General features: G+C 43.2%; 1 protein-coding gene across 4 annotated transcripts in view; it reads right to left on the bottom strand.

Annotated features, from left to right (window-relative positions):
- Positions 1 to 27,488, bottom strand: part of LOC138567460 (voltage-dependent T-type calcium channel subunit alpha-1H-like) — a 1,148,189-nt gene that overhangs the window by 588,835 nt on the left and 531,866 nt on the right. For all 4 annotated transcript variants that reach the window (XM_069645666.1, XM_069645668.1, XM_069645670.1 and 1 more), the window contains exon 8: positions 13,840 to 14,255. In XM_069645666.1, coding sequence (XP_069501767.1) covers positions 13,840 to 14,255 — 416 coding nt within the window. The remainder of the gene's footprint in view (positions 1 to 13,839; positions 14,256 to 27,488) is intronic.

Genomic DNA, 27,488 nt, shown 5'->3' with positions numbered 1-27,488 from the left:
GTTACGTGAGAAGACAGGCAGGCTTCACCGGCATTCTGTTGTTCATGTCTCTGAACAAGACAGAAGACAAAGTAGAAAGCGAAATAGTGAAAGTCCCAGGTTGGCTGCAGGTAGCAGCGAGAGGTAATCCAGGAGTTGGCCAAAGAAAACACAAATGGCTTCAGTCTGTTTAAGTATACTGCTAAGTATCCAGAAGTGAAAGTCACATCCTACACTCATTACAATCTAAAGAAGACCTTGACCTCCTGGCTTCCATTTTCTGCTAGTTGTTTCAAATGTCCTGGACTTGAAAATGCCAAAAGAATAAGTTACATGTGTTTTCTTTTAACAGTCACAAGAGAGGGACATCACTATTTTACTTCAGCAGCAGCGTGGCTGGTTGCAGTAGCCTATCGGGTGGTTTGGGATTTAGCCTCAATGCACTGGTGCAAGCCTCTGTTCTGAGCAGGCTGTTGGCTGTTGTTTTCTGTTTCCTCCCACAGGTCCACGTCATTACCCATGACCTCTGATATTTAAACCTCTTGTCAAATTGTACCTCATCACATCTATTTCCCTTAACAATGTTCTTCCATGCTGCGATAGTCCCTTCTCAGTATCCTCTAGTGAAGACAGAAAGGGAGTGCCACGGCCCAGAAAACAATTGTGAAACTGAAAACGGTATCACTACATATTATCTCCACCAAAAATATCGCCGTATATATGGTTGTCTGGAACGGCAATAGGAAATATTTTTGGGGGGATCATTTTTGGGGTTCTTGGGAGCAGGGGTTGCGGGGGGGTGTGTCCCCCACAGGTTCCATGCCTTAATATTGCAGCAACAAATTGCAATATTTTTGTATGCCGGTATTTTTGCGGGGATATTAACACATGGAACCACTGAAAACACTGTTGAAGCTATTAACACTCACATTTTTCACTTAAACGCGTGGGTGCAGTGGTGATAACTCCCAGCAGGATACATTTCACGCCCCAGAAACTATGCCATGATGCCCTCTTCAAAGTTGACCACTGCGAATGGGCCCTTAACTTGGGCTGGCACACTGTTAATACCTGGGATGGCCAACTCTGGAAGAGAAAATATTTGCTCTTCAGCAATGTATTGCTTTTGAGGTCTCACGTCACAGCGCCTATTACTACAATAAGAAGAAAGTGTTAAACGCAGCTGCATGAAATGGCAACTGTAACTTAGATAATTGGGTGAAGGACTGTTTCCGGGAGGCGCTAAGGATGACTTGCTTTCTCTGACATTTCACAGTTGGTAGCCGGGGTCTTGGTGAAGAAAAGTCAGCAGCATGTGAGGAAGGTGTTGGAAAGTGACCTACATTGAATGGCTTAAAACATTTGCTTGCCCCAAGGAGAATATTGTATGTTCACATCAGTGGGTGCCTGAAACCAAGTGCTGAATAAGGCATGGGGACGGGGATAGATGGGGTGCATTTACCATTCACTATGAGGCACAAAGCTCCTATTATCCCAAGTGGCAGGGGTACTGCAAGCCACCTTGGCGTTCTGTGATCTCTCCAATGCATAGGCCAGAGTTCCCCAGACACTTGCAAAACCATAATAAAACAACTTTATGGGGCTCTTCATAACAGATATTGATTGTTCAATGGAGTAAATCTCTCTCCAAGGTGTCTCTGACCACAGTCAAGCCAATGCTTTTAAGGAGGCTCAAAGAAGATAGAATCTTTACAGTTATAATTAAAATGTGCCCCACTTAGGCGAATATGTTTTTAGAGGGGCCTGATGTTAGTTAATAGGTGTAGGCTGCATTTTGGACCTGTAATGGATTTGACCAGCTTTCATTTGGACTTTGGGCCAGCATTAATTCACTATTGTAGCAAAGTAGTGATAGTTGCAGACAGAAACCTAACCCCAATATTTATGAGGTAGCATGATGACCACTGGGAAGTACTTCTGAACCTAAATCTGATCTTGACCATGGTATTCCAGACGCAAAGCCAAGATATCATTGCTTAGTGTTTGCATCAAACATTCATAGTTTCCAACAATCACATCTTTAGATCTGTTGATTAGAGGTCACTGGGAACTGAATTGCCTCGATGCTCCTGCTACTTTTTGGCAATTGAGAACATAACGTTTCTGTGCTTGTGATTCCTACGCTGGATTTATAGCACCGCAAACAAGGGCAGCTTAGATTACATCAAGCTGCCCTCAAATGAGGAGACGATGTCCACAGAGGCCTCGTAGAGCAGAATAGGCTTCTTCCTTGATTGAGGCCAGCGAACCCCAAAATGTTTCTGCAGCACCCCACTGCAGGAAAGACAATGGGGCCCATTACAAGTCGGGCGGTGCGGGCAAAATGCGGAGGTATTGCCATATACCCTTGCATTACCTCACCACCCAACTATACATTTGGCGTAAAGTTGGAGGGTGCATCTTCAGCTGTGAGCTAGAGGTACATTCACTGACTTTCTGCCAAAGTTCGGTGGAATTACCACTTGTGTAATTACTGCAGTGTTAATTCTGCCAAAATCCCCCATTGAGTCCTATGAACTTAAAATAAATGAGGATTTACACCACCTACTGCCACTTGTAATCCGGCGGTAATACCACTGGACCAAGTGGCGGTAACAGTAATAAAAGTTGGTCATATCAAAGTGGATTTACCGCTGAGATACCACCAAACATATAATGAGCCCTAGTGTTGGTAAAAATCCTTGCCCCAAGGCCCAAATGCTGAAACTACTAATATGTTCTCATGCACTGCATCTTAGATATTCAGCGGGTTTCAAAACAAAACTTGCTGCAAAATTCAGGAAGCAAAATACCCGGGGCAGTAGGCAGGTGCACCAGGACCCTGCCTTCGGAACAGGTCGCTGGTCAATATCAGAGAAGTGGAGAAACTCCTGCACACCTGTAAAAGTCAGACAACCCTATAGATTTGATCACTTAGCACTCTTAGTTATCCAGTCCCTCTTGACTTGCCAGTTTGCGCCTGAACGATCTTTCTATCCCCAATAAATGTTTTATTTTTTCTAACTTTCATGTTCTTCTTCCCTCTGCAATATTTTTACGCTTATGGTGTACACCGCTCTCCTCCGCGCCCCTTTTCTATCCACCTTACTGGTCCGAAAATTCCCTATGCCTATGAAAGATAGAATTCCCCCTTCCTCACACTTTGTTCTCAGGGTGCCACAAAACAGCATTGACCAATACATGACAAAAAATACATTAGGTAAACTCCAATCCTCCTTTTTCAAAGAGTGTCTCACCACTCAAGGGGAGCCATCCCTAAATGTAAACACCACTAGATAAGGCAAACAGGCTGAGGCTATAACAATGTTTACAAAGCCTGCTGAGGCAAAAAAATGAACATACATTGGGAAAATATCATTAGGAAAGCTGTTTGCATTCGCACGTGACAATGTGAAAAATTGAGAAGACCCCTGGCCTATTTGAGGTAGGCTATCAATGACATTGCCAGAAGGAAACATGTTTATTTGTTCGGGGTGTGAGTTGGATTCTCTATGCATGTGCCCAACACTCACCAGCCCCCTTGCTCCTACTGGATACTGTACTCACAGATGTCCCCATAATGACATTGGAGCTATGCGGATGGCACACCCCTTTCCTGGAGTCTCCCATAGTAGGTTGTGACATCATCATATACTTACACTTTTGAACATAAACATATTTCATTACACGTTCCAGCTTGCCTGGGACCTTCTATCCCCATGAGTGATTGCACATGGTTTGCAAGGACACTTCAAACAATATAAGGATGGGAAGAATAAACAGGTTCTCTTTGAACTTGCGATAACTATCTCCCCACCCCGACTTGCTGGCAATCCTTGGAATACTCTAATCTAAATGACTATCAATTCAACAAGCATGGCCTCCAGTCACAACCTGACAAAATAATCGAAAACCATAAAGTATCAGTCAACTCTGCCCCCAGGTGTCTCTTCACTCCAGGTTTATTATTCAGCTGCGAACAGATGGCAAGATTCCCCTGAACAATAAGTCATGAGTTTCCATGCACTTAAAAAGATCGTATCTCCTTTCTGTGATACTGCCTGCCTGTGGCTGACGTTCTGATAATGTTGCAGCTACTCATAGACTTTCCGTCGGCCTCCACGCCCAGCAAAACCAGTTCTACAGGGTGTTCACCTTGCAAAGCCCTGGCTGCAGCATACAGATGTGTACATTTTTATCATGTACCCCAAACTGTCCCAAACATATGTCCCTTGATACGCCTATGTATGTATGTCTTTGGGAGCATGTTTTAAAATTACAATGCCCGTCCTCTTAACAGTGGTTCCTTCATGACAAATCTCCTGTCTCGGATACACATTTTAAAGCTCCTCTTGGTCCAGTTTCTAGGCGCTTGTGGCACACCATACCTGTATTGTATTTATGGTTCATCAGTGGTTTTGACATGTATCTTGCTGTGCAAGTGCACATATAAATGTATCAACTTAAACACAAAGTAACACTAAATGTAACACCTATCCCATTCTCGTTAATTATGCTAGATACATGTAAAATGACATCACGCTAACTTCGCCACTACACCAGTCACCAATATGGCACGTGCAATCTGAAATCCTCTTTCTCATTGGACCCTTCCTGACTACCCCAAAAAAGTAATCTTGCAACTCTATGTCTAATACTGTTGCGCGGCATTCGCTTATAAAACTCTTTTAAGATGCAACCTGTAGAACCTCAGATTCAATGTTCAGAGAAAACTCTAGACGCTATATCCAGTAGAAATACTAAAAGATTATAGTTGGAATATAGTTTTTGGATTAAAATCTCATGCATTTTTATTGCCTTCGCTCGATGTGGACAGTGGAAGAGCATAGTTCAAAAACATTGACACTGTATTCTTCTACGAAAGCAAATTGAAGAAAAAGTATTAGACAAAATGTGCTCAATACATATGGCCAGATTTACCAAAAAATGTTAACACAGGAGAGTCCCTTTGAAATTTGGTTGGTAAATCCGGCCCTAAGATTCAAGGACAACAGGAAAATATAGACTACATCGATTGGATAACTTGTCGGAAAAAAAACTTAAACCTATGTTACCACATTGTTTCAGGCCAGTAGGCCTAAATATGTCAAAAAAATGCAAGAGCTTAGCTCAAGAATAATGGAGCAGACCAACTGATGGTAAAAAGGAGCAAAGAGTTACCGCAATGACAACTAGTAACCTCAGATCCAGTTGTACACCATATCCCAAATCCAATGTGGCAACATTCTTTAAGACCAATAGCACAGTTCGGTTCAAGTTCAATGGTACAACAAAACCAGCGTGGCAACATGATTGAAGAGAAGTAGGAGACATTTGCCTGGCTGCTATGGAAACATATTTTTCTTTGCAATACACACATTTTTAGGCAAACATAAGTCGGGATAGCCAAGCACAAGGACAATAATAATATTGACACCAAAAACCACCCCCATATTTCTTCATCCAAGTTATTTTTCCTTCTTTTCCCAAAATGTACCCTCTGTATCAGCGACATTCTACATAAGTCATCATCCACGTAGACCTGATAGGAACTGGAACAGTCTTCCACTCTCTCAGAATGATCTTTTTTGCTGAAAAGGCCAACCTAAAAACAGCACTTTTGTGGGTAGCTCAAATCGTCCAAGGGGGTATGATCCCCCAATATTACAGTTTGAAAGTCAAAATCAATATCTGTTACTAAAACCCTATTCATGGAAACATATTTTTCAAAACCGCAAGACAGCATAACTGAATGGGAATGAGAACACGCACCTATCGAATGGTGGGACAACATATATATTGCCACGGGGGTAAGTTAAACCTCATAAACAATGGGGAAACCAAAAATGCCAATTGATATATTAATTTTAAGAACAATAAGACACCCTACTTATGAGATAAACCACTGTGGCCAATGTCTCAAGAACATCATGAACCTTGACATACTTGCTTATGCCTCAGGTCAAGCAAATAATTTCATTCTGTTTAATAACTGTGAAAAATAGTAACAACATCAATTAAAAGTAAACTGTACCTTATCTGGTATACTAAGAGAAAACATTCTAGGAAGGGGCCCATTGCCACAAAATATTTGTGATCAAGTATTGTTCTTCCAATTAATTATTTTAATGCTTGATAGTGGCAAGCTGTTTCATCAAGATTCCTTCTGCATGGCTATTGTAATCATAAGGCCAAGATTAATGGGGCAACATAGTGCTGGGGCATCAGGGCAACATGTGTCAAGGCCGACGAGAACACATATAACAGCACCAATGGAATCAAAAGCACATGGGACTACCTGCTTCAAGAAATCACCAGATCAAGCCCAAAGGGAACAGATGTATCTTTCACATTAGGACAACAGCATCCCGACCTTGGGGAGAGTAGAGCTAAAAGCCAAGAAGAATCAATCGTTTTCGAAAAAATGAACCTTAAACCTCAACACCATTGGGGCTACTTAGTCCAATACCAATGGAGTAGTGTAGCTTCATGTTACTGGAATCACAAACATTGATACCAATTGAAGTACATAGTTAATGGTCAAGCTAAGAATGTGTTTTTATGTAGCACTATACATATCATTTGCAATGGGAAGCTGCAGAAAAGGTCAATGTCATCTTGTCAATGTGAAAGACCAGTTTTGGCATACACTTTACTCAGAACATACCACATTCATCAATTTGTTTTTGCCATAAACATAATTTTATAACAAAATCAAACTGATTTGAGCCAACACATATGAATTGATTTACAGAAGGTGATGTCAAACTAAGAGCCTATATTACCATGACAACCTCACCTTCTTCCATTTAAACAACCCCTTCCCACCAAGTAAACAATCAATCACAACAGAAATTAATGAAAGCTGAAGGCCAAACCTTTCTCTCAGGGTCTCAATCCAGGTTTCAAAAAATCTTCTGTCCCTACTCCCTCCATCCAGTGTGACCGTGTACCTCTATGATTAATAGATTTCTTATCAATGCAGTAGATAAGGTGGTGGTCCACGGTATCACTCAAAATATCGGTACCCCCCTCATGTCACTGTAAGTAAATTAATCTGGCCTATATTCTGTAAACATGTGGCCTGTCACTTTTAGTGTACAACAGGCATCCTCGCAATCTCGTACCTTGGTCAATGTTTACATAACCTCACTTGGGGGGCAACGCATGTGACCTATCAAGTCTGTGGAGCGTGTGACCACGTTCCCCATATCTCCCTCTCGCTATGTTCTTGACCTAAATCCACAACATGTCAAGTCAATGGAGCCAATGGAATTAGTCAACATCCTGAAATAATTCCAGCCGAGATAAATCAGAAGGACCTCCATCTGCCTAACCCCTTCATTAAGCTGACATGATGCAGTATGGGGACTAGCAGTTAACTTGTGATTTCCAGAATACCACCAGAACATACAAACTGCAGATGGACTAAAATATTGCCACAATGCTAACTACCACACACAGCGTCTATGCTTTATATAATGCACTGGCACCACATGAGCGGCAGGAGTAAATTCCAGAGCTCTGTCCTCTCCTATAAGCATAGAAAAGACTCAGCATCTTCTTATCCATGCAGCAAATGTACAGCTTAAGTCATCTAAGGACCCTTCTCTCCGCACACTGCATCCTTCTTGTCACAGCTGTATCCAGTAGGTAGGTACTTCATGTACATGCACCCGCATACACTTTTGATTGCCCCCTCATTTGGGTGAGATCCCTCTCAGGCCTATTTTCCTTTAGAGAGGGCCTCCAAGCCGGTCACATCACAAAGCAAGAGACCCAATAGCCAGTTACCCCGAGCCAAGAAAATATGATGAGATTCTGAGGCACCCAGCAAGCCCGGTGGGACCAGAGAATGTGACAACGCCATACAAGTACAACCTAACAAACGTAATCGACGAATGCAAAGAGCATGTTTCTCAAAAGAGCATAAGTCATCCAACAAATATGAAGCAGCAAGCACGGAATGTGCCATGAAGTGCTAATGTGTGTAGAGCGCGCACTACAAGCAACATAAAAAACCCGTAAGAAGTAAACTGACGACTACATTGAAATCGATCAAGGGGAAACTGCGGCGGGTTGCGAGTAGGATCATTTAAAGAGTTTTGGAGCCAATTCACAAATAATTTTGAAAATAATACTGATAATATTGTTCACAGTAGGTTTGGCATGAAATAGTGCCCCCGTGATTATTGAGGGAGACAACAGTCAATTTGCATTAATAGTGCTGTCATGCTTGCCCAGAAATGGGCCATGGAAACGCATGCTGCTAGTTCAATCATTAAACGTCTTTTACAGTGATCAAAAATGTTCACTGCGGCTATGTAGTAAGGTTTTACTCTATCATTCATACATCAAACTAAAATGAGAACGTACTACAACATTGTGAGCCCTCTGACACTTTGCTAAATCTTTTCTTTCGCCCCTCCGTTTCTCCTCCCCCACTCCCATCTCTTCATTTAAACCTATGTCCAATACCCAACCCGTACACCCTAATGAAATAATTCTGAAATCCCTGATAAGACAATTACCAACGTCTAAAAGGGACGCCAATTTAAATAATAATAATACAGACATGGACAAATGTAAGTTGAATTAGGTTTGCATTGATGCGTGTCTGCGACCCCAATATCAATTATCCAATTAAGAGAAGAAAATAATTAAGCTGATGTCGAATGTGTGGTCGACATATCGATTTCCTGAAGAGAGGTTGAATGAGTTCAAAGACCTGCTTTTGTCTTTGGAGACGTGTTTGTGATTCCATATATTTCCAAACAACATTTTGTGCTGCACTGGTTCAAGGTGCAAAGGTTGCAATCACCTGCTTTTTAGACGTTGTATCCCGAAAGGACACCACAACTATAGAAGTGAATGGGATACTGTGAAGGCAATGTTTTCCACAACCACCGCAGTGTATGGGACCCATATTCACAGAAGTGATTGGGAAAGAGAAATTATCAAATTAAATAGCAAACTGCAATGATAGCAGTGAATGGGGTCCCATAATCGTAGCAGTGAATGGGGAACTGTAATGCCAGTAGAAAATTAGTTACCTCGACCATAACACTAACATAGCGCCCACTTGCATAGTGAATGGAGTAACGTTGCAATAGAATGGATGGTATACCTAATTCATAGAAGTGATATGATTTCCATAATCACAGCAGTCTATGGGGCCCCACATTCATACATGTGAAAGGGAAAAAGTAACCATACAAATGAATGGCAAACTGGAATGATAGTATTGAATTTGATACCTAAACCATAGTGGTGAATGCGATACCATAACCCTAGAAGCGAACAGGGAAACACAACAATAGAATTGAATGGGATACTGTAATAGCAGAGGAACAATGGTTTCCTCAACCATAGCACTATACAAGCACCCACTCACATAACAGTGGATGGAGTAATGTAGCAATGGGATTGGATGGGATAGTCAAATCATAGAAGTGAATTGATTCCCGTAATCAAAGCAGTGCATGGGATCCCACATTCTACAAATGAATGGGTATTGTAAGGATAGAAGCAGGTTGTTTACCAGAATCAAACCAGTGCAGTGAATGGGATCCCACATTCTACAAGTGAATCGGTACTGTAAGGATAGAAGCAGGTTGTTTACCAGAATCAAACCAGTGCAGAGAATGGGATCCCACACTCATAGAAGTGACTAGGAAAATGCATCCATACATTGAATGGCTTAGTGTAGTGATAGAAGTGCATCTGTTACCATAACCACTGCAGTGAAAGAGATCCACATTTACTGCAGTGAATTATGTAATACAACCATAGAATTGAACAGGATGCCTCCATCATGGAAGTGAATGCATTATATTAATCATAGCAGTCAGTGCGATCCCACATTCTTAGGAAAGAAGTGGTTAGCACAACCCTAGAAGGCAATGGCATCAAACATGATGACATAGAACAGGATTCTACAATGAAAAGACGCTAAGAGGAACTAGAGGTTGGTGATGATGAAACTGCACCGTGAGCTATACGTCTGAGAAGCGATTCCTCTTCCAAAGACATGACCCCTTCACATCCTTTCCTTATGAAAGACACATTCTCTGAGGTCATGCCTGCAGCTCCAAGAGCACACAAACTAGGACTTTAAACTCAGAAGAACAGCACAAGCAGAACCTGGAGCCATTTACATCACCCTACATCACCCTACATTACAATACACTTAGAAGAACACCTGCTTTTTGTATTCAGTAATTTCATGCCTCGAATGTGTGATTCTCGGATGAGGTCCAGAGCAGCTCTCGGCCACATGGGCGTAATTTTAGGATGGGCCAAGGGTGCTTGTCACCCCCATCTTTCGTGGCATACCATTTTGTTCCTCTCATTGGGCAGGGGGCCCTTTCTTTTAGATGTCATGTGCCCCCCAACATTTTCAACAGTTACTCGATTGCTTGGCCAGTGCTTAAAGCAACAGTGCTTGATCCGTTTACGTCTTCCTAAAACTCCGCCACCCCCCCACCCCCTAAACCCCCCATTTGCCGACACACTTCTCCAAGCAAATAATTGGCAAAGCAAGGCTCTTGGATATTACTGGCTTGTGTCTAAGCAATGCCTGTGGCATCAGAGACGAGCCCAGCCTCAGACGCTTGTCAGAAACGTTGCAATGAAGACTTTTTAATTTCAGGAGTTCTGACAGTTGTTGAACTTACAAAAACAGTAGCAATCAATTACACTTTTTCATAATCAAGAATAAAGACCGTTGTACTGGGCATATGTGAGATCGGGATATGTATTTGAAGTGTGTTTTATGAATGGATATCAGGTATTATGAAGAGAAGAAGTGAGGGAAAGCGGGAAGGTGGTGTGGAAGGGAGAGAATGGGAAGATAAAAGGGAGTGAGAAATACAGTAAGAACGACAAACACAAAATAGCTGAAAACAGAGATACAATGAGCACAAATTATCAGAAAAGGAGGACAAAGAAACAGAAATTACAGATGAAAATGAAACACAGAAAGAGAAAAAGATTCTGAACAGAGTGGGAGAGACATTGTATTGGCGAAGAAAGAGAACATGGTGAAAATAAAAAATAAAAACAGAAGGTGAAACATGAGGGAAAAAGAAAGAAAGATCGAAAGAAAGAACGAAAGAGAAAGAAAGAAAGAAAAAAAGAAACACATTTTGTTTTGTTTTATTTAAAGAGATAAAGTAATACCGAGAATGTATTACATTAGATACAGTTATATCACGTTTGCAAGGCTTGTTTAACCATGAACAGTATGGTATATTGTTTTGAAATGTATTTAGCAGGTCATAGTGTGAACTTTCGAGTTCCTCTTCCAGACTTTGCAATAGAGTGCATTAACAGGCCATATGCTGGCTTTCATAATGCATAATGGGTAATGTAGTCCAGTTAGGCTACAAGTTAGCCCATTCTCACAGCGGTGTTCATAGACATCAATGTGCCCTCCAGGCAGGGGTGTTGCTAGGTGTGGAAAAGATCTCGGGCTAGGCTAATGCCGGGACTATTGGGCTCGGGCTAGCTATAGCCTTCGGTTTGTAGCCCCTGAGCTTCTATCTGGGGCTACACCCAAAAGACCTGGGACTAGAGCCCCTTCAACCTCCCCTCTGCATCGAGAGCCAAGTCTGAAGAATCGCTCTGACAACCTGTATCCCGGTCAGTCTTTTTATCACAAAGTCCACCAAGCCCAGGATGAAAGGAAGCCATTGATCTGCGTGCTCCTTTCAGACGCGGGAGAGCACGTGGCTGTCCAACGCATGCCGTAGCAGTGTGTGCCTTTCTTTCTTCTCCCTTCCTCTTTCTCTGCTTCAAGCTCTTCTGGAGAGCCATCAATTAAGGGCCCACTCTCCGCCCACTGCCCTCCTTCCACACACAGTGAAAGGTATTATACTGCTGGCAAGGGAGGTTTAGGCTAACCGGCTCCATTAGCAACCTGGGAAAATTGGACATCCAGTCAGCTGCTGAAGATTGCAGGCTTTATCTACTGAACAAAGCCTATGTTGCTTGGTACGTGGCCCCACATCTATTCAGCGTTTGGCCTACCGCTGGCTCTCCAGTCGCCCTCTCCGGTCTCTGCCACCCTCCACACTTCCCCCTTCCCTACTAGTTATCTCCGCAGGCTGATGGTCTCTGCTTCTCCCTCATGCCCAGCTGGCACTCCGCATTCCATGCCACCACCCACAACACAGGCCATTGAAATGGAAGTAGGTTGCCATCTGAAGCACCATGTTCCATCTCCATGTCGGGTATGCTTTTTTTGATATAACTCTGCCGCAATGGGTTGCGATCTTATCACGGAACACGTTTCTTTGCTTTCAACATGCCTTTAACATATTGTAGGCTTGTTTCATAAGTGCTAATGTCCCCCTCCTTGAGCCAGTACCAGGAATGCAACCTTGTTGCTAAATGACACTGCTGCCGACATGGTTTATGCGGTTCACACCAAATTGCCACCCATCCCCAGTGCACCTATGCCAGTGACTCCTTAGATGACTCCATAATAACCTTTTTGTGGCACCAATCCTGCACCCTTAGGGAGTTATTTGGATGCAGGTATATAAGGCTTCCTCTCCAAGACCCCTCCCTCCATTTCCTCCTTGTTCAATTACTGTACCAGAGCCATGTGCAAGGGTCCCTGTGCTTCTCAGCTGCAGGGGGTACATACATATGTGGATAGAGGTTAAAATGGCTAGAGTGCTAGCAAGCTTCCTCCCCCCTCTGCCCATGCCCTTCCAAAAATCTACTCCTACCACATGTAAACATAGCTAGGATTTCATGTTTCTTAAATGTCATGAGCCTCACATGTATCCTGCCTTGCCTTCCCACCAACCCAAAGGAGAGTCGTGGCGAGTGCCATAATACATTCCCAACTAGACTATGGGAATGTTCTCTCTGGCGGACTCCATGCCACCTCTATTAAATAAAATGCTAGAGGCGCACATTGCAACCGCCTCTCTTATTTGTGGCCTTTCCAAGTGATAGCGGATCTCAGAATCCCAGTCTGTGCTGGATTGCGGTCAAAGATCGTATTCTCTTCCAGGTCTTCTGCCTGATCCATAGGCATCTGCACGGTTCGACCGCTCTTACCACTCAGAAAAGATTCCCCGCCATGTTCCCCTTTGCTGCATTGGACATTGTGAAACATTCCTCATTTCAGTTCCTAGAATGCTCAAACAATAGTATTCTCGCCATTTGAGCTGGAGGCAAAGATCTTAGATGTTGATACCACTAACAAACTGTGTTTCTGGGGAGCTAAGCCCCCTCGAATCCCACTCCAGTCTGTGCAAAACAATGTCAAGCGGTGTCTGATCCCACAATGCATTTGGTCCCATTCACTCACACCCTTAGTGACTCACTGCTAAATGATTTGAAGGCTCCCTGGGCCCTAGTCTTCTATGCTATAGGCCAAAGACTAATGTCCGTCCAGAGAGAGCCAGCTTAAATGATGCTTGGTTTAAAGGACAAGTCCTGCAGGAGGAGGCTCAGGAAGCTACACCTCTGCAAGCAGGAGCGAAGAAAAGATGGGCAACACAATAGAGATCTTCAGATTCCATAAGGAGAAGATATTTAAGATTCATACATATTAGAGGACACAAGGAGCAGCCTCCCTGATGCACTTGGGGAGAGAAAGCAATATAGTATTCCCCAAGGGTGGACCATACACAGCTGAGCATTGAGAAGGCAAGGGCTGACATTGGGGTCAATGTTTTGTGAGTGTGTCACCAGCATGCAGGTGTATTTGCAGGCTATATCTGGCAGTCCGTGGGTGCCATCAGTTCCTTAGCCACACAGGCCTGCAGGTATTGTTGTGGCAAACACTAGCATGGATCATTCTCATCCCTAAAAACAAATCATTGGTGGTACGTCACCTACCTGCTCGTGGTACTCAATCCCCATGCTGAGCGTGTTGATCAGGATGGCGATCATGATGCCGCGGTTGAAGTACTTGCTGTCCACGATCCTCTGAAGCCGGTTGCTGAAGGCAGTCATTAACTTGGAGAACTTATTGGCCCTCTTTGGCTTCTTCTTGCGGTTCCTCCGCTTTTGCCTGCGTTGCTGCTGCAGCTGATCCCTTTGATCCCCATGTCGCAGGTCCTGGGTGAACTCGTAGACACCGTTGTTGTCCGAATCGCCACTCTCCGACTCGCTGAACTCAAATTCTGGGTTCTCAAGGATACTGGCACAGTACGGGCAATTCTGGAGCTCGCAGGTCAGTGGGCATGGCTGGGAACTGGGCAGCGGGCATGGCACGCTCAAAGTGGAATGCCGGCTTGATGTCCTACAGAGGCCTGGAAAAGAAGAACATGTGCAGCATGTTAGTCAGTAACTCCAAATCAATCTTTGTTCGTTTGTTTTTTTTTAAATCAGACAGGTCAATTCTGTTCATTACCCTGTCATATCTAGCCAATTTATCACAGTGCACTCCTCTTATTCCTTAAAATTTGATAAAGTATAAATTTAGTAGTGCGGTGCCGGGGAGAAAACCAACCCTGACACTAGGTTGTATAAACTATACTATAGACAACAGATAACCACACACTTGTGGATTTCTCCCGTCCCCTGCACACCCAAAAGTATTGTGAACACAACCAATTAGTGAATGATTCCTATATATTCAATTCTGTAATTCAAAAATAACACTTTGCTAATAACTCTTGTTTTATAAAAATTCTTTACTCAAAGAAATGTATATATACACACTTATTCATTTATGTTAGACCATACATAATACCAAACTGTTGAATTTCAAATTTTACTTTGTTGATCATTTCACAATTCGAAATAGACAATATACAGTATGATGTTTGATAATTCAATAATAACCCATCTGGGCAATATTTTCTAGAATAACAATCCGTTAACTTGTGTCTCTACGCATTTCGGGGTTTGATGCTCCCCTTCTTCAGGAGTTGTCTATTTTCTTCAAAGGTCTTGTAGTTCCATCTATCCTGTCATAGCCATATGAAACCAGACTCCTTTCCTATTTTCAAATGCTTTGGCCATGCCTCTAAATAGAGGCAGGTGGTAGGATCCGGCTGCCATATTATCCATGCACTGAGCTCCATCTAGAGTGTTCTGATTCTATGGCATATCTGCTCTTCCCCGAAATTGGCCCATGCCATACTCTGATTTTGGGGTATGGCTCAACAGTGTGTCCACATGCCCACTCAATGAGGAAGTCAACCCATGTCATATTCTGAGCACCCCACAGGATCCATCATGGCCCACAGTATAATCACGTCTGCACACACAGCGCCACGAGCAATGCCACACTCTGATTCTTTGCTTAGGGACAGAAATGCATGATTGTCTTTCTCGTGCCACACACCCAGGACCACTGTTGATGCGATGCTCCTATTATCCATTGGGATCACTGATACACACGTATGTCTGCATTCCATAGCATGCCGGTCAATGCCATGCTCCACTTACCCACTTAGGGTTCAGTGATATGCCTGTGTCTATTAACTCCAACAAAAATAACACCACAAATTCCCGCTCCTGCAGCTGAGCATGCCTCCTATTCCATAAGGTGGACCTCTCCCTATGCTGTAATCTTATCTTTAGTAGGAATCAGTGATCCACCCATATATGCCTGCTTTTGTGCATCCAGTATTACAGTCCGTGCCATAAGATGATTATCCCCTTCTTACCACTGATACCTGTGGCTGTCTACATGCTCATTTATTTATTGTGACTTAGTTCAATGAACTTTACACACAAACAGCTAATATTTTACAGCAATTAAAAAGAGAACATTTACAATGCATAATACAAAAAATCGGTTTCATGTCATTTCATCGTGGGCTGAAATTTCACTGGGTTTTTCTCCTTGGAAATTTTAACGGAAAAACTCATCGAATTTATTTATTTTTGGGGGTGCTCCCCACAAACCCCCATACCCTTCATTTTTAAAATCTATTCCAGAACACCTGCACCCCATGTATATTTTTCTAACCCTCCCCGAAAAAATTCAATGAGTTTTTTCATTAAAATTCCCACGAAGAAAAACCCAGTATCCTTTCATCTCGCGATGAAAGGACGTCGTAACAAAAAATCATTATAATATTCTAAAACATACCGTTTCTAAAAACTTAATAAAAAATATCAAACAATCAAAAATCATAGTTTGGAAGTAACTGCTCCTAATTTCATACTAGCATACTTCCATATTCGATAAAGTGCAACGTGCAATGCTCCACAATTAGTATTTAAACGGTAGGACTGAAAATTAATAACTTTTTATCACATTGTAGGAGTGCACAAGATTGGTCATATATGTCTTTATATGGTTTTTGACATTCTATTAAGACATGGTAAGGAGGTTCCAAAATATACCTCAACTTAGACATCCAGCAATATCTCCTATCTACTGGAATAGTATATTAAGGAGAGGTTATTCATTAACTTTGCAGAAGGGCAAATCAGCAAATACACATGTGGGGACAGATATCTGAGTTGCATTACCTTAATATCAGTATAGGTTTTCACACTTCTTAAATGTGTGTAGTTCGAAATCCAATCCCATGAGAAAACCTTTTTTTTTCCAACAACACTGACAAATCTTGATCCCAACAAGGGGACCATCCAACAGAACCGAACAATCAAGTACACTCAGAATTTAGTTGAAAACGTCTGCTCTCATTGGTCTCATTCATCCTAATGAGCGTCCCCAACAAATCTAATGTTGGGCATACTGGTTCTTTAATAGCTTTAATGTATAAAGAGCCCTTTTTCAGGAGCACCAGCGCTTCAAGAGAAGGCAGTCCTAACTCAAGACATAGAACATCAACATTAACATTTGCCAGAAGTGCTAAACTTCTGCACCAATATTTACTCTCCAGAATACTAAGCAATTTCAAATTATTAATAGTGATGGTTTCAAGACCGTAAAGAATTGCCGGACCAAAGTATTGCTTATACAGACATATAATTCCATCTAAAGAAAAGCCTGCTGAGTGCCTTCCAAATTTGTCAATTAAAACTAATAGTGTGGCAGCCTTTCTTTGTTGTTCCGCAACCAATGTTCGGTAACCGCTTCTATCGTCTTTTGTAGTTTCCAAATAAGTGTACTTGTCTGTGTACTCCGATGTTTGACCATCAAGAAAAAAGGGTGATCGAGGGTTCTTCTTTGCAATAAATTGCATCACCTTTGTTTTATTACAGTTGATGCTAAATTCGTTCGCAAGGGTGTAATTTGCCAGCGCATCTAGAGAACGGGCAAGGTCTTCAGAAGTATGATCAAATATAACAATATTATCGGATTGGATGGCAGATCAGATAGATGCAAATTAAAAAGCAGGGGGGCAGCACACAACCCTTCCTAACCCTGTATCATGTGACAAACATGGCAGTGATGGACCCCCTGCCATCCAGCCTGACCTGAAAACTAGTATCCAAATGCAGCATACAGATTAAATTAGGTAGACCCTCCGGGCAGCCTAACCTCTCCATTTTTTACCAGAATAACCTTCGGTTCACAGTATCAAAGGCTGCCTGGAAGTGCACACATACTGCAAACAACAACCGGTTCCCCTTCAATTTTGCTCTACCACTTAGGTAATCAATAGCCAACAAATTATGAGTTGTTGTTGAGCCTCTCCTGAGCCCAATCTGGGTATCATCCAGCACATTATTTGCTATTACCCACTTATCTAGTTATTTCAATAATATTGATGTAAATATTTTCCCCATAACGTCTAGCATTGATAAAAGTCCATAATTCAACGGGGATAAACGATCATCCTTTTTAAAAATCGGAATCAATATGGAAATTTCCAAGATAAAGGGATTGTTTTTTCCACACACACTTTTGTGAAATGAAGTTCGATGAGGATGGCCCAACTTTCAGGGTCAGATTTTAAAATGGCATTTGCTAACTCATTGGGCCCTGGGGTTCTAGACGATTTAAGAATTCCTTATCAATTGAGTTTTATACCTCAGATAACTTCATTGTACATCTCCCATTATGCTCATCCACAATGGGGTTCCCACCAAATCGACATGAAATAAAATCCACATAATCTCATTAATTGGATGAATGACCTTGTCTCCCTTAATACTCTTAGCTGTCCCCAACAATCTCCATATAGATCTAGAATCTCCCTTAGCCAATGTAAAAATCATATTCTGCCAAAGAAAATTCTTCTTGGAAATCTTCCACCAACATACCGAATTTCGGTAATGGTTCTTAGCCCGTTCTATTTTCATCCTTTTCCAACTGACTTCCAAATTGCTAGACATTATATACCACACCACTCTTCTCATACTTCTTTTTTATCTCTTTTTTTACAAAGAATTGCCAATTTTATCATTCTCTGCCCTAACATATATGGCTTTCTGGGGATTAAACCTGAATGTGAGTTGCTCTGTCCAATCCTTAATCTCATTGGCAGTCATATCACATAGAATATCAAAATGGATATATGTCTTCATCTTATCTATGTTAGTATGCGACCATACAATTCTATTGCCAGAAGCAATAAGGACCACGTCACCTTTACCTGATCGGCACGCTATTGCATGATCCCCAGAGACTGAAAGGGTGAGCATAGCATGATCACTATATTGATTGCAACTAACCTTCATTGCTTCCTTCCTAGAAGTCATCCTGTAGTCACAATAGACATAGTTCATTGTTGAGTTTCTCTTCCCACATGTCCAAGTATGTTCACCAGGGATGTCTCCTTTCGTTCGTCCATTTAACATTATCAGTTCTAAACCCTCCATGCACTCAGACCACGTCCTACCCTGGGAATTAGTTCTTTTTTGCTTCATCTCTCTTTTTACTTCTAAATTAGCCATAGAATACATAAGGGGTCTATCTATGGAATGGGCATTAAAATCCCCCACTACTAGTATCATATCATGAGCTTCAACATACCATTAGTAATGATTTCACAAATATTTTCCATAATATCATTAGTGGAAAGACCACCCAGAGGGTCGTATATATATTAATGAACAAACAACCTCTGGATTTGCCCTACACATTCACAATAGATCAGCTGTTAAAACATTATGACATTCATTTCTACTTTGTATTACAGATGAGGGAATAGTATGTTTAATCCCAATCAACAGGCCCCCACTTGTACTCCTGATCAATCCCTGTCGAGACAGTTTTTGATATATTACATATACATCAAGGTGTATATTAGATGTAAACCAGGTCTCTTGTAAAATGAAGATATCATTATTACAGAGGACATCTAAACACCCTTTTGGGGTCAACCAATGTGTACTACCTCTAGTATTCATGAAACAATATTGTAGCTTCATGTTCTAGTTGGTTTACAAGGACTCAAGCTCGTGAGCCATTTCAAAACCTGCTCAAGTGACTCAGTATCAATATTTGAAAGTTTATCTTTCTCATCTGTTTTACATCTACAGGTCGATAGACAAAACTTACACTGTTCCAGCTCTAAAACAAAGGGAAGAAGATTAATCCAAGTCATATCCTAGTTTAAAAAAAAAAAAACTCTGCAACTGATCTCTTATTGCCCCAACTGTAACAGTCCTATAACAAGGAACTTGAGTGATAATCTCATTTTCATGTTCCAATGGGTGAAAAAACTGAAATCACTAGAGTTAAACATTCTCAAAGGAGGGAATAGTTGAAGAAGATTTAAGATATATGCAGGATTTTTTCGTTTGCCCTTTCTTTCTGGAGAAAGTGTCCTTATTGTGAAATAATTACAGTCAAGCATTACTGTGGGTTCGTTATTTAAGCAATAAACCCTGAGCCGCAGGGGCATTATCGGCTCACGGTTTATAGCTATTAGTACCACGGCCTGCCAGACCGGGGTACTAATAGCTTTCTTTCTGTTCTAAAACGCTGCAGCGTTTGTTGTAATTTTTCCTTTTATAGGGATCTCAGTGGCAGTTTGCGGGGCCACAGAGGATTCCTGGATCTAGTGTTAGATGTCCCTAATATAATCTAATTGATATTGATATTGATATTTTATTTCTATCGCGCTCGTACACAAGTGTTTCAGAGCGCCACAAGGCAAGGGAGGGGACAGGGGAGAACAAAACAGCGATCTTACTAGGCCCAGTGACATTGAGAACGCACAAGTGCATGGGAGAGGGGGAGGGGAAAAGTGCAAGTGCATGGAAGGGGGGAGAAGTGGAAAGTGCGAAGCAGAGGAGAAACAGATAAACAACAATAAATAAATAATAAAGGCAACAAACAGTTTTAGTGCAGCCAGTAATTTGCAAGTGCTACAGTTAAGGCAGCAGACAGCTTAGGTCTGATAAGTGCAGGAAGAAAAAGGGGGGGCTGTATGGGTACAGATACAGAACCCAGTGCAAGGGGTGGCCCAGGGTCAGTGCAGGATGGTGGCAGGGTGAGCAGGTACCTGGGCCCAGAGGACAGAGAGTGGCCAGGTGAACGGTGCCAAGAGAGAACAGATCAGCAGGGGAGAGGGGGAGCGAAGGCAGAAGAAAAGAGGAAGGTCTTGAGGTGCTTCCGGAACCAGAGATGGTTCTCCTCAAATTTTAGAGTGGCAGGGTGGCTGTTCCAGAGGGAGGCCCCAGCCGAAGACAGAGATCTACCCCCAGCTAGTTTCTTTGAAAAACGACTGACCCTGAGGGAGTTGGAAGTAGAGGAGCGAAGAGCTCGAGAGGGGAGGTATTTGCGGAGGGATAGCTCAAGGTATTTTGGACCCAGGCCCCAGAAGGCCTTGTGGACAATGCAGGGGGTTTCGAATGTAATACTTGCATCCACTGGGAGCCAATGGAGAGATTTCAGAGCTGGAGAGATACTATACCAGGGCTTGAGGCCAAGGACAAGTCTCGCAGTCCTGTTTAGGATTAGTTGCAGAGGGCGGAGAGTAGAGGCAGGTAGATTTAGAAAGAGGCTGTTACAATAGTACAAGCTAGAGAGAACCAGAGCTTGGGATACCATGAGCTTCTGGGGGAAGGAGAGGAAAGGCAGAGTACCTCTGAGGAGGTGCAGTTGGAAATGTGACTTTTTAGAGACCTCAGAGATGTGGGCGGAGAAGGAAAGGGTGAATTCAAAGATGACCCTGAGGTTCTTAGCCTCGCAGGTGGGGGTAGGAGGCGGGCCAAGGGAGGCCGGCCAGAGAGTGAGGGGAAAGGATGGTGAAGGTGTGCCGATGAGGAGGATCTCTGTCTTGCTGGCATTCAGACAAAGATCATTGGCGGCACACCAATCTTGAATGGCAGTTAGGCAATCAGAGATGAGAGAGGGAAAGGAGGTGGCAGAGGGCAGCCTGAAAATGAGTTGAGTGTCATCAGCGTAGCACTGGAAATTTGAGCAGAAAGTGGCAATGCAGTGGGTGAGAGTTGCCAGGTATTGGTTGAAAAGCCAGGGCGAGAGGTTAGACCCCTGGGGAACGCCACAGGTAGAGAGGAAGATAAATGAAAGGAAGGACCCAAGTTGCACCTTGGATGGTCAATCTGAGAGGAAAGAGGTCAGCCAGGCCAGAGCCTGATCAGTGATACCCAGGTTTTCACGGAGACGGTTGAGCAGGATGGTATGGTTGACCGTGTCGAAGACAGAAGAGAGATCGAGGAGGATGTGGACAGAGGGAATGTTAGAGTCAAGTTTGGAGAGCAGATCTTCATGGATGTTCAGGAGAGCAGTTTACGTGCTTCTGGCAGCTCTGAAGCCAGACTGGTGGTCATGGACACATCCAACAGAATTGGAATGAAGGTTAAGCAGAGAGATGGCCAACTTTTCCAGGAGTTTGCCAAGAAAGGGAGTAATGGAAATTGGGCGATAGTTAGCTGGACAAGAAGGATCAGCTGTGGGTTTCTTGAGAAGAGTATGCACAAAGGAGTGCTTCAGAGGGGAGGGGAAGGATCCCGAGGCAAAGGAGTGATTACAAAAATCAGCAAGGGCCGGAGCGAGTGTGTCAATGTGGTCCTTGATGGTTTTAGAGGAACAGGGATGAACCTGTATTGACGAGGCTTTCATCTATCGGACTTGTCCAGCGACCTTGTCAGGGGAGAAAAGAGGAAAGGATGAGAAGGATGGTGGGGGGGTGGCTAAAGGAGGGTCAGCAAGCACAGATGGGGGGGGAGGAGGGGTGTGGGTGGAGAGGGTGGACAGGATGTCCTGTTTTTATTTTAATGAAATGAGAGGCAAGGGCTTTGCAAAGAGCCTGGGAGGCAACAAGAGGGGTAGAGACTGCAGCAGGGTCTTACTTGCATATTACTATGCAATTACTTACTTGCAATTACTATGCACAGTCTACAGTTCACCTTTGTTAGATTTAATTCCTTTATTCCTCAAGTTATAATTACTGATCCGACTTGTTGATTTGGCTTTTGCAAGCATACCAGATGAGAAGTTCAATTTCCAATTTAATTATCAGTTTGGTTACCACCGTTCAGATGGAAGGGGTAAGTAACTCACAAACAACAGTTATGTAACACTTATCTTTATATATGGTAATAAGGATTGGATTTGTAGTAAAGTTACACACTTTCCAGCCCTCACAGACCATACTATTAATTAATCTGTCACAATTCGTAATGCATAATGAGTGTTTGCCTCCATGATCCAGGTGAAACAGATGCGAGCCAGAGTGAGCCGCACACACAGAAAATTCCAGCAAAGACATGTGTAACTTGCTCACGGTTACAGGACTAGGAAAAGCTCCTTGATCACCAAGCTTTAACTCTGTAGGGCAAACCAGTCACAGCCCGCACACCCGGACACCAGAAAATGTTACTTATTGCACTTCGCGCTATCACGCTGCACAGGTGTTTTATGGAGCCAGCAAATTTCAAATGCTTAAAGGAGCCAGCACTTGTCAGGAAACTTTAAAATCCCTGGAGCAGGTAAATGTCAGTTCACCACCAGAACACTTTGCTTACTGCACCTCGCACATAATGCTCTATCACGCTGCACAGGTGTTTTATGGAGCCAGCAAAGTCCAAATGCTTAAAGGAACCAGCACTTGTCAGGAAACTTCAAAATCCCAGAAGCCATTAAACTTTCATTCGCCACTAGAACACTTTTCTTACTGCACTTCACGCAGCCGCTATCGCGCTGCACCGGTGTTTTATGGAGCTAGCATAGTCCAAATGCTTAAAGGTACCAGCACTTGTCAGCAAACTTCCAAATACCAGGAGCAGGTAAACATCCATTTGCCACCAGAACACTTTGCTTACTGCACTTCGTTGTTTCCACATTTGTAGAAGCACAGCCTATGACATACTCTGATTATCCCCTTGGGACTGCTGATTCATCAGTATCTGCCTCCACACATCCAAGATCACAGGCAATGCCCTACCCTCAAATGTTCCTAGGCTCTGCTGATATAGTCACTTGGATTTCTCCCACCTCCCACTGCTCTACAGACACTGACATATAATCATTCGTTAGTGTAGTCACTCAATAGGATATGGAACAGCCAGAATGTGCATTTCTTAGTTGCTGGTGTCTCAGTTTGAGCGCGATTGTGGCAGGGCATGAGCAGGGGATTTAGAATCAAGGGCCTATAAAGTAGGGAGCATGCACTATTAGTGCCTTCTCACTATGGGAAGAAAATACTTCAGAGCTGAGCTGATGTTCTTCATTGAAGCAATAAAAATATATTTGAATACTAGCAACAGCTAATTATGAAGGGAATCACGATGTAGGGGTTCAATTTATTGGACGTAATGGTTCCATGACGGTGATGTGTCAATTACATTATTAACATCTTCATTTAGTGTTTGGTTAAGATTCTCAGAATCACATGTAATTAAAATCAAAAGTCAGTTATATACCATCATTTTTAATCCCTAATCGGAAGGGTCATAGTGATGTGAGTAAGAACTGATGTTGAGTTACCATATTTGTCTGTTTAGTGACTCAATTCCAACAATGATCTACACTCATTGAAACTACGAGTGGGGACTAATATATGCATGGAGTATATACCACCAAAATGGCTACCACTTCGGCACCTATGGAATAGTCAATATTGAGTGACTAGTGGTTGAAGAAAGCACGCCACAGGAATACTTTAGTAACTCTTTATAAGAGATAATGCTACAAACACACAGTCCGTTCCCGCAGCTTTACAGGGAATTCCGGACGACTGGTGCTTCTGTTAAGTACATTTTGTATTTATTTTGTAAAAGGGCTACCAACCAGTGCACAGTCCTGCAAGAGTTACAGCAGAACCCCCTTCCCAGAACACAAATGATGCCCGTGCATGAGACAAACCATCAAACAATAGTTCCTCTTTTGAGTGAGAACATCTTTCGTCTGCATGTCAATATGCTTTCTTCTTCTCAGCCATAGTTGTCATGGATACCTGACCTCTCAGATAAATTGAAATCCTGAGAGTAACATTTCAATAGCACGGATTTGTATCGCTTTTGGGTGTGTCTGATTTCAACAGGTGTATTTCAGAGTTTCACGAATCAACACGTCTCATCCCAGAGATCCACAAGCACGAGGAATTGTAGACACACACAGACCCAACAAATGGCTCAACAAATATAAAGATTACCCACGCAAGACAGACACACACGGATTAAGCCTGGCCAATATAGATTACAGAACAGTGACACCATCACACAGTCATTTCTTAAGTAAGTCATCTTTTATATCCTGCTTACTACCAGGATCCAGCCTCTAAGTGGGGTCCGGATCGTGAACCTGTGTTGCTCTGCGTTGTCATGCTTCCAAGACAAGCGCATTGCCCCAGCCCAGAGCTATTCTCCCGGCCTAGGTTTACACACACACATCTAACTGGGTGAGAGCGGATCATGTGACATCTAACGTAGGTTCTTGCAGACAGGTTTATTACATGAAATACTGCGCATCCGTTTAAAATCCTTCTCGTTCACAAATGCACCAACACACACAATGAGCACTCACCACATTTGTGTAGGTGGAGATTAATGTGTGTGCATGTAAAATGGCTGCATAAGGACACCCTTCATATTAAAGTAATATGCTTAGTCACTGCACTGGGGGTTCCATTCAGCGAATGGGGCCTCCCTCCTCCCTGTGAGTCTGCTGGGGCAGCGAGTATGCTCGGGCAGTGCTTTAGTGGCTTAAGAGACTGGCAGCCCTGTCATCACCTACGTACATATCTGCTGCCCCTGCTCTCAGGGTCCCCGGGAAATGCAATTGTGTTTCACCTGTGCTTCTGTGAGGACTGGAGAATTGAACTCTTCCACCTTTGTGAATGTCTCTGACAAAATGAAGAGAGCCTCATCTTCAGAGAGGCCTGCAAACCAGCCAATCAGGAGGAAGGTTGCATTTTGCCAATCACCTGTTCATTCAGGTGATTAGAATCCGAAAATGTATGTTATTGTTTTGTGTGGGTGAAGAATCGCTAATCACACCCTGGGAATGTAATTATGCTGCCTTCCCTTCTTCAACTTTTCTAAAGCTTACTAATGTGTTTTTACATTTAGGCACCGGACACAGTATTCTTTATTTCTTTCTAATATTCTACGCAAAGAAATTGTTACTACGCTGCTTTTTTTCCAATCTTTTTTTAATGAAACTATACCACCACCATCTCGTGTTTCAATTTTGTATCTATATTTTTTGAAGGTCATGAAAAACACTTGTAAGAGTTATATCCAATCCCATTTGCATTGTGCTAGTTTTCGGCTCTGTGCATTGGGCTTCGACTAGGTCCTCTGTGGGGATTATGGCCCCCTCTAACAGTGACTCATTGGCACAGTTGGCAACAAACTCTCTGTAGGTCCAACATATTATGGGCCTCGTTACGAGTTTGCTGATACAGTAACAACTGAACCGGAAAGCTTGCCAGTACTGTTGTTACCGTACCAGCAAATTATGAGTTCTGCCCGCGGGTGCCTTTGCAGCGACCAGGTCTGACCTGGTGACCTTACCGGCACCCGCGAGCAGAACATGACGGTAGCTCCAGTACCATTAATAATGGTACCGGTGCTACCGCACTCCCCATTCCCGGCTCAAAGGGGAGTGGGGAATCATTTTTTCCGGTGCCCAGAAAAGGGCAATTGCCGGGTCCGGCAAGGTTGTAATGAACTGGTAATTGCCCTTTTCTGGGCGCCGGAAAAAAATGAATACCGGCGGAAGCCGAGGCCCGATTAAGCCCAGCCACAGTGCTGATCTGTCGCTTTTTTTGTATCTTGATCCAAGATTCTTTTCCCATCATTTACTGACTACAGTCACTTCCCTAGTTCTTGATTAGTATCACAATAGCCATATCCAAACTAACCACAATCAGCTGCGGATTAGCTTCGCATAGGTTCCTTTTATTTATTTATTTATTGTGCATTTGCAAGGCACCTATACTTCAAGAAAGTGTGTTTCAAAGCATCATCTACTTGTAAATAGCCATGGGCGTAATTTTAAGGGGGGGGTTGGGGGCTGGGGTGTTTGTCCCCCCCCAACTTTCATGGCACACCATTTTCTCCCCCATACATTTGGCTGGGGCACCTTTTCTTCAGATGTCATGTCCTCCCCAACATTTTCAGCAAAGTTACTCCACTGTATATAGCTGAGAGAGAACGGGCTTCATTTTGAGTTTGCCGGTCCAGAAACAAGGGTGCCTGTAAGCTCATCGGCACCCTTGTTTCCAGATTGACAAACTCTGAGTCTGCCTGCCTTGTTCGCGGTGCCAACAGGTCTGATCCTGTCGGCTGCTGCGGCCACGGTAGGCAGACGGTTCACAGAAGCACCGTTAGTAACGGTGGTGGTGCTTCCGTGTCCCCACTCCAATAGAGTCCTAATGGAGTCTATGGGAATGGGGACTTATAATTTGTAAGGCACTGGTAAAATATTACAGATCCGGCAGCAACCCGCCAGGTAGCACCAGCAGGGTTACCGTCGGACCCGTAACAAGGCCCAATGTCAGAAAAAAACACCAGTGATCAGCCTACTCCAGCACTGCAGCAAAACTCTGAAACTCACGAGCAGGGGGATTTCACAAACTCAGGAAGACGTCAGCTTCCGAAAAACACTAAACACCTGGCTATTCATAAGACTTAGCCATCCATGGTCTCACCGTTAAGATCAAACTCGAGGCAATGGCACCAAACCAAAGGCAGCAGGCTGACCTAATAACAAGGCATGTTGCCTTCAAGGTTTTACCCAGGGTGGCTCAAAGCACACGCTTGGGGTAGGTCACCCATTTAGAGCACACAATGATGCACCCAGTGCTCAAACCCACGCTGCAACTCCCATCCGGAGACCCACGAACCACTCAACCTCAGCCTACCCAATCAAAGTACCATTAGGGGACCTCACACTGCATTTCTGCACTCTGTGTTGCATGTCATGAGCCTGCCACTATGGCAGCACACAAGTAGATGATGGACGGGGCATCAGGCCATGGGGTGAGTCACAAGGTGGCGTCCTTCTTGGAGCCGCTACAAGAGATGTCCCACTGTAATTGTGTCCACTTTGATTTACTCCTAGATGACACACAGTGATTTCCACGCCGGTGTGCCGATTTAATTCTTCCCCACTTAGATGCTGTTCTCATGTGTCCAACTGTTACCTTGCTCCCTAGCTAGATCTGGAAAAGATCCGGGGCTACGCTAATGTC

This window comes from Ambystoma mexicanum, chromosome 2p (genome assembly GCF_040938575.1).
Source record: "Ambystoma mexicanum isolate Mex_15411 chromosome 2p, UKY_AmexF1_1, whole genome shotgun sequence".
In the NCBI taxonomy this organism is placed as follows: Eukaryota; Metazoa; Chordata; class Amphibia; order Caudata; family Ambystomatidae; genus Ambystoma; species Ambystoma mexicanum.
This window is presented reverse-complemented; position numbering and strand designations above follow the sequence as displayed.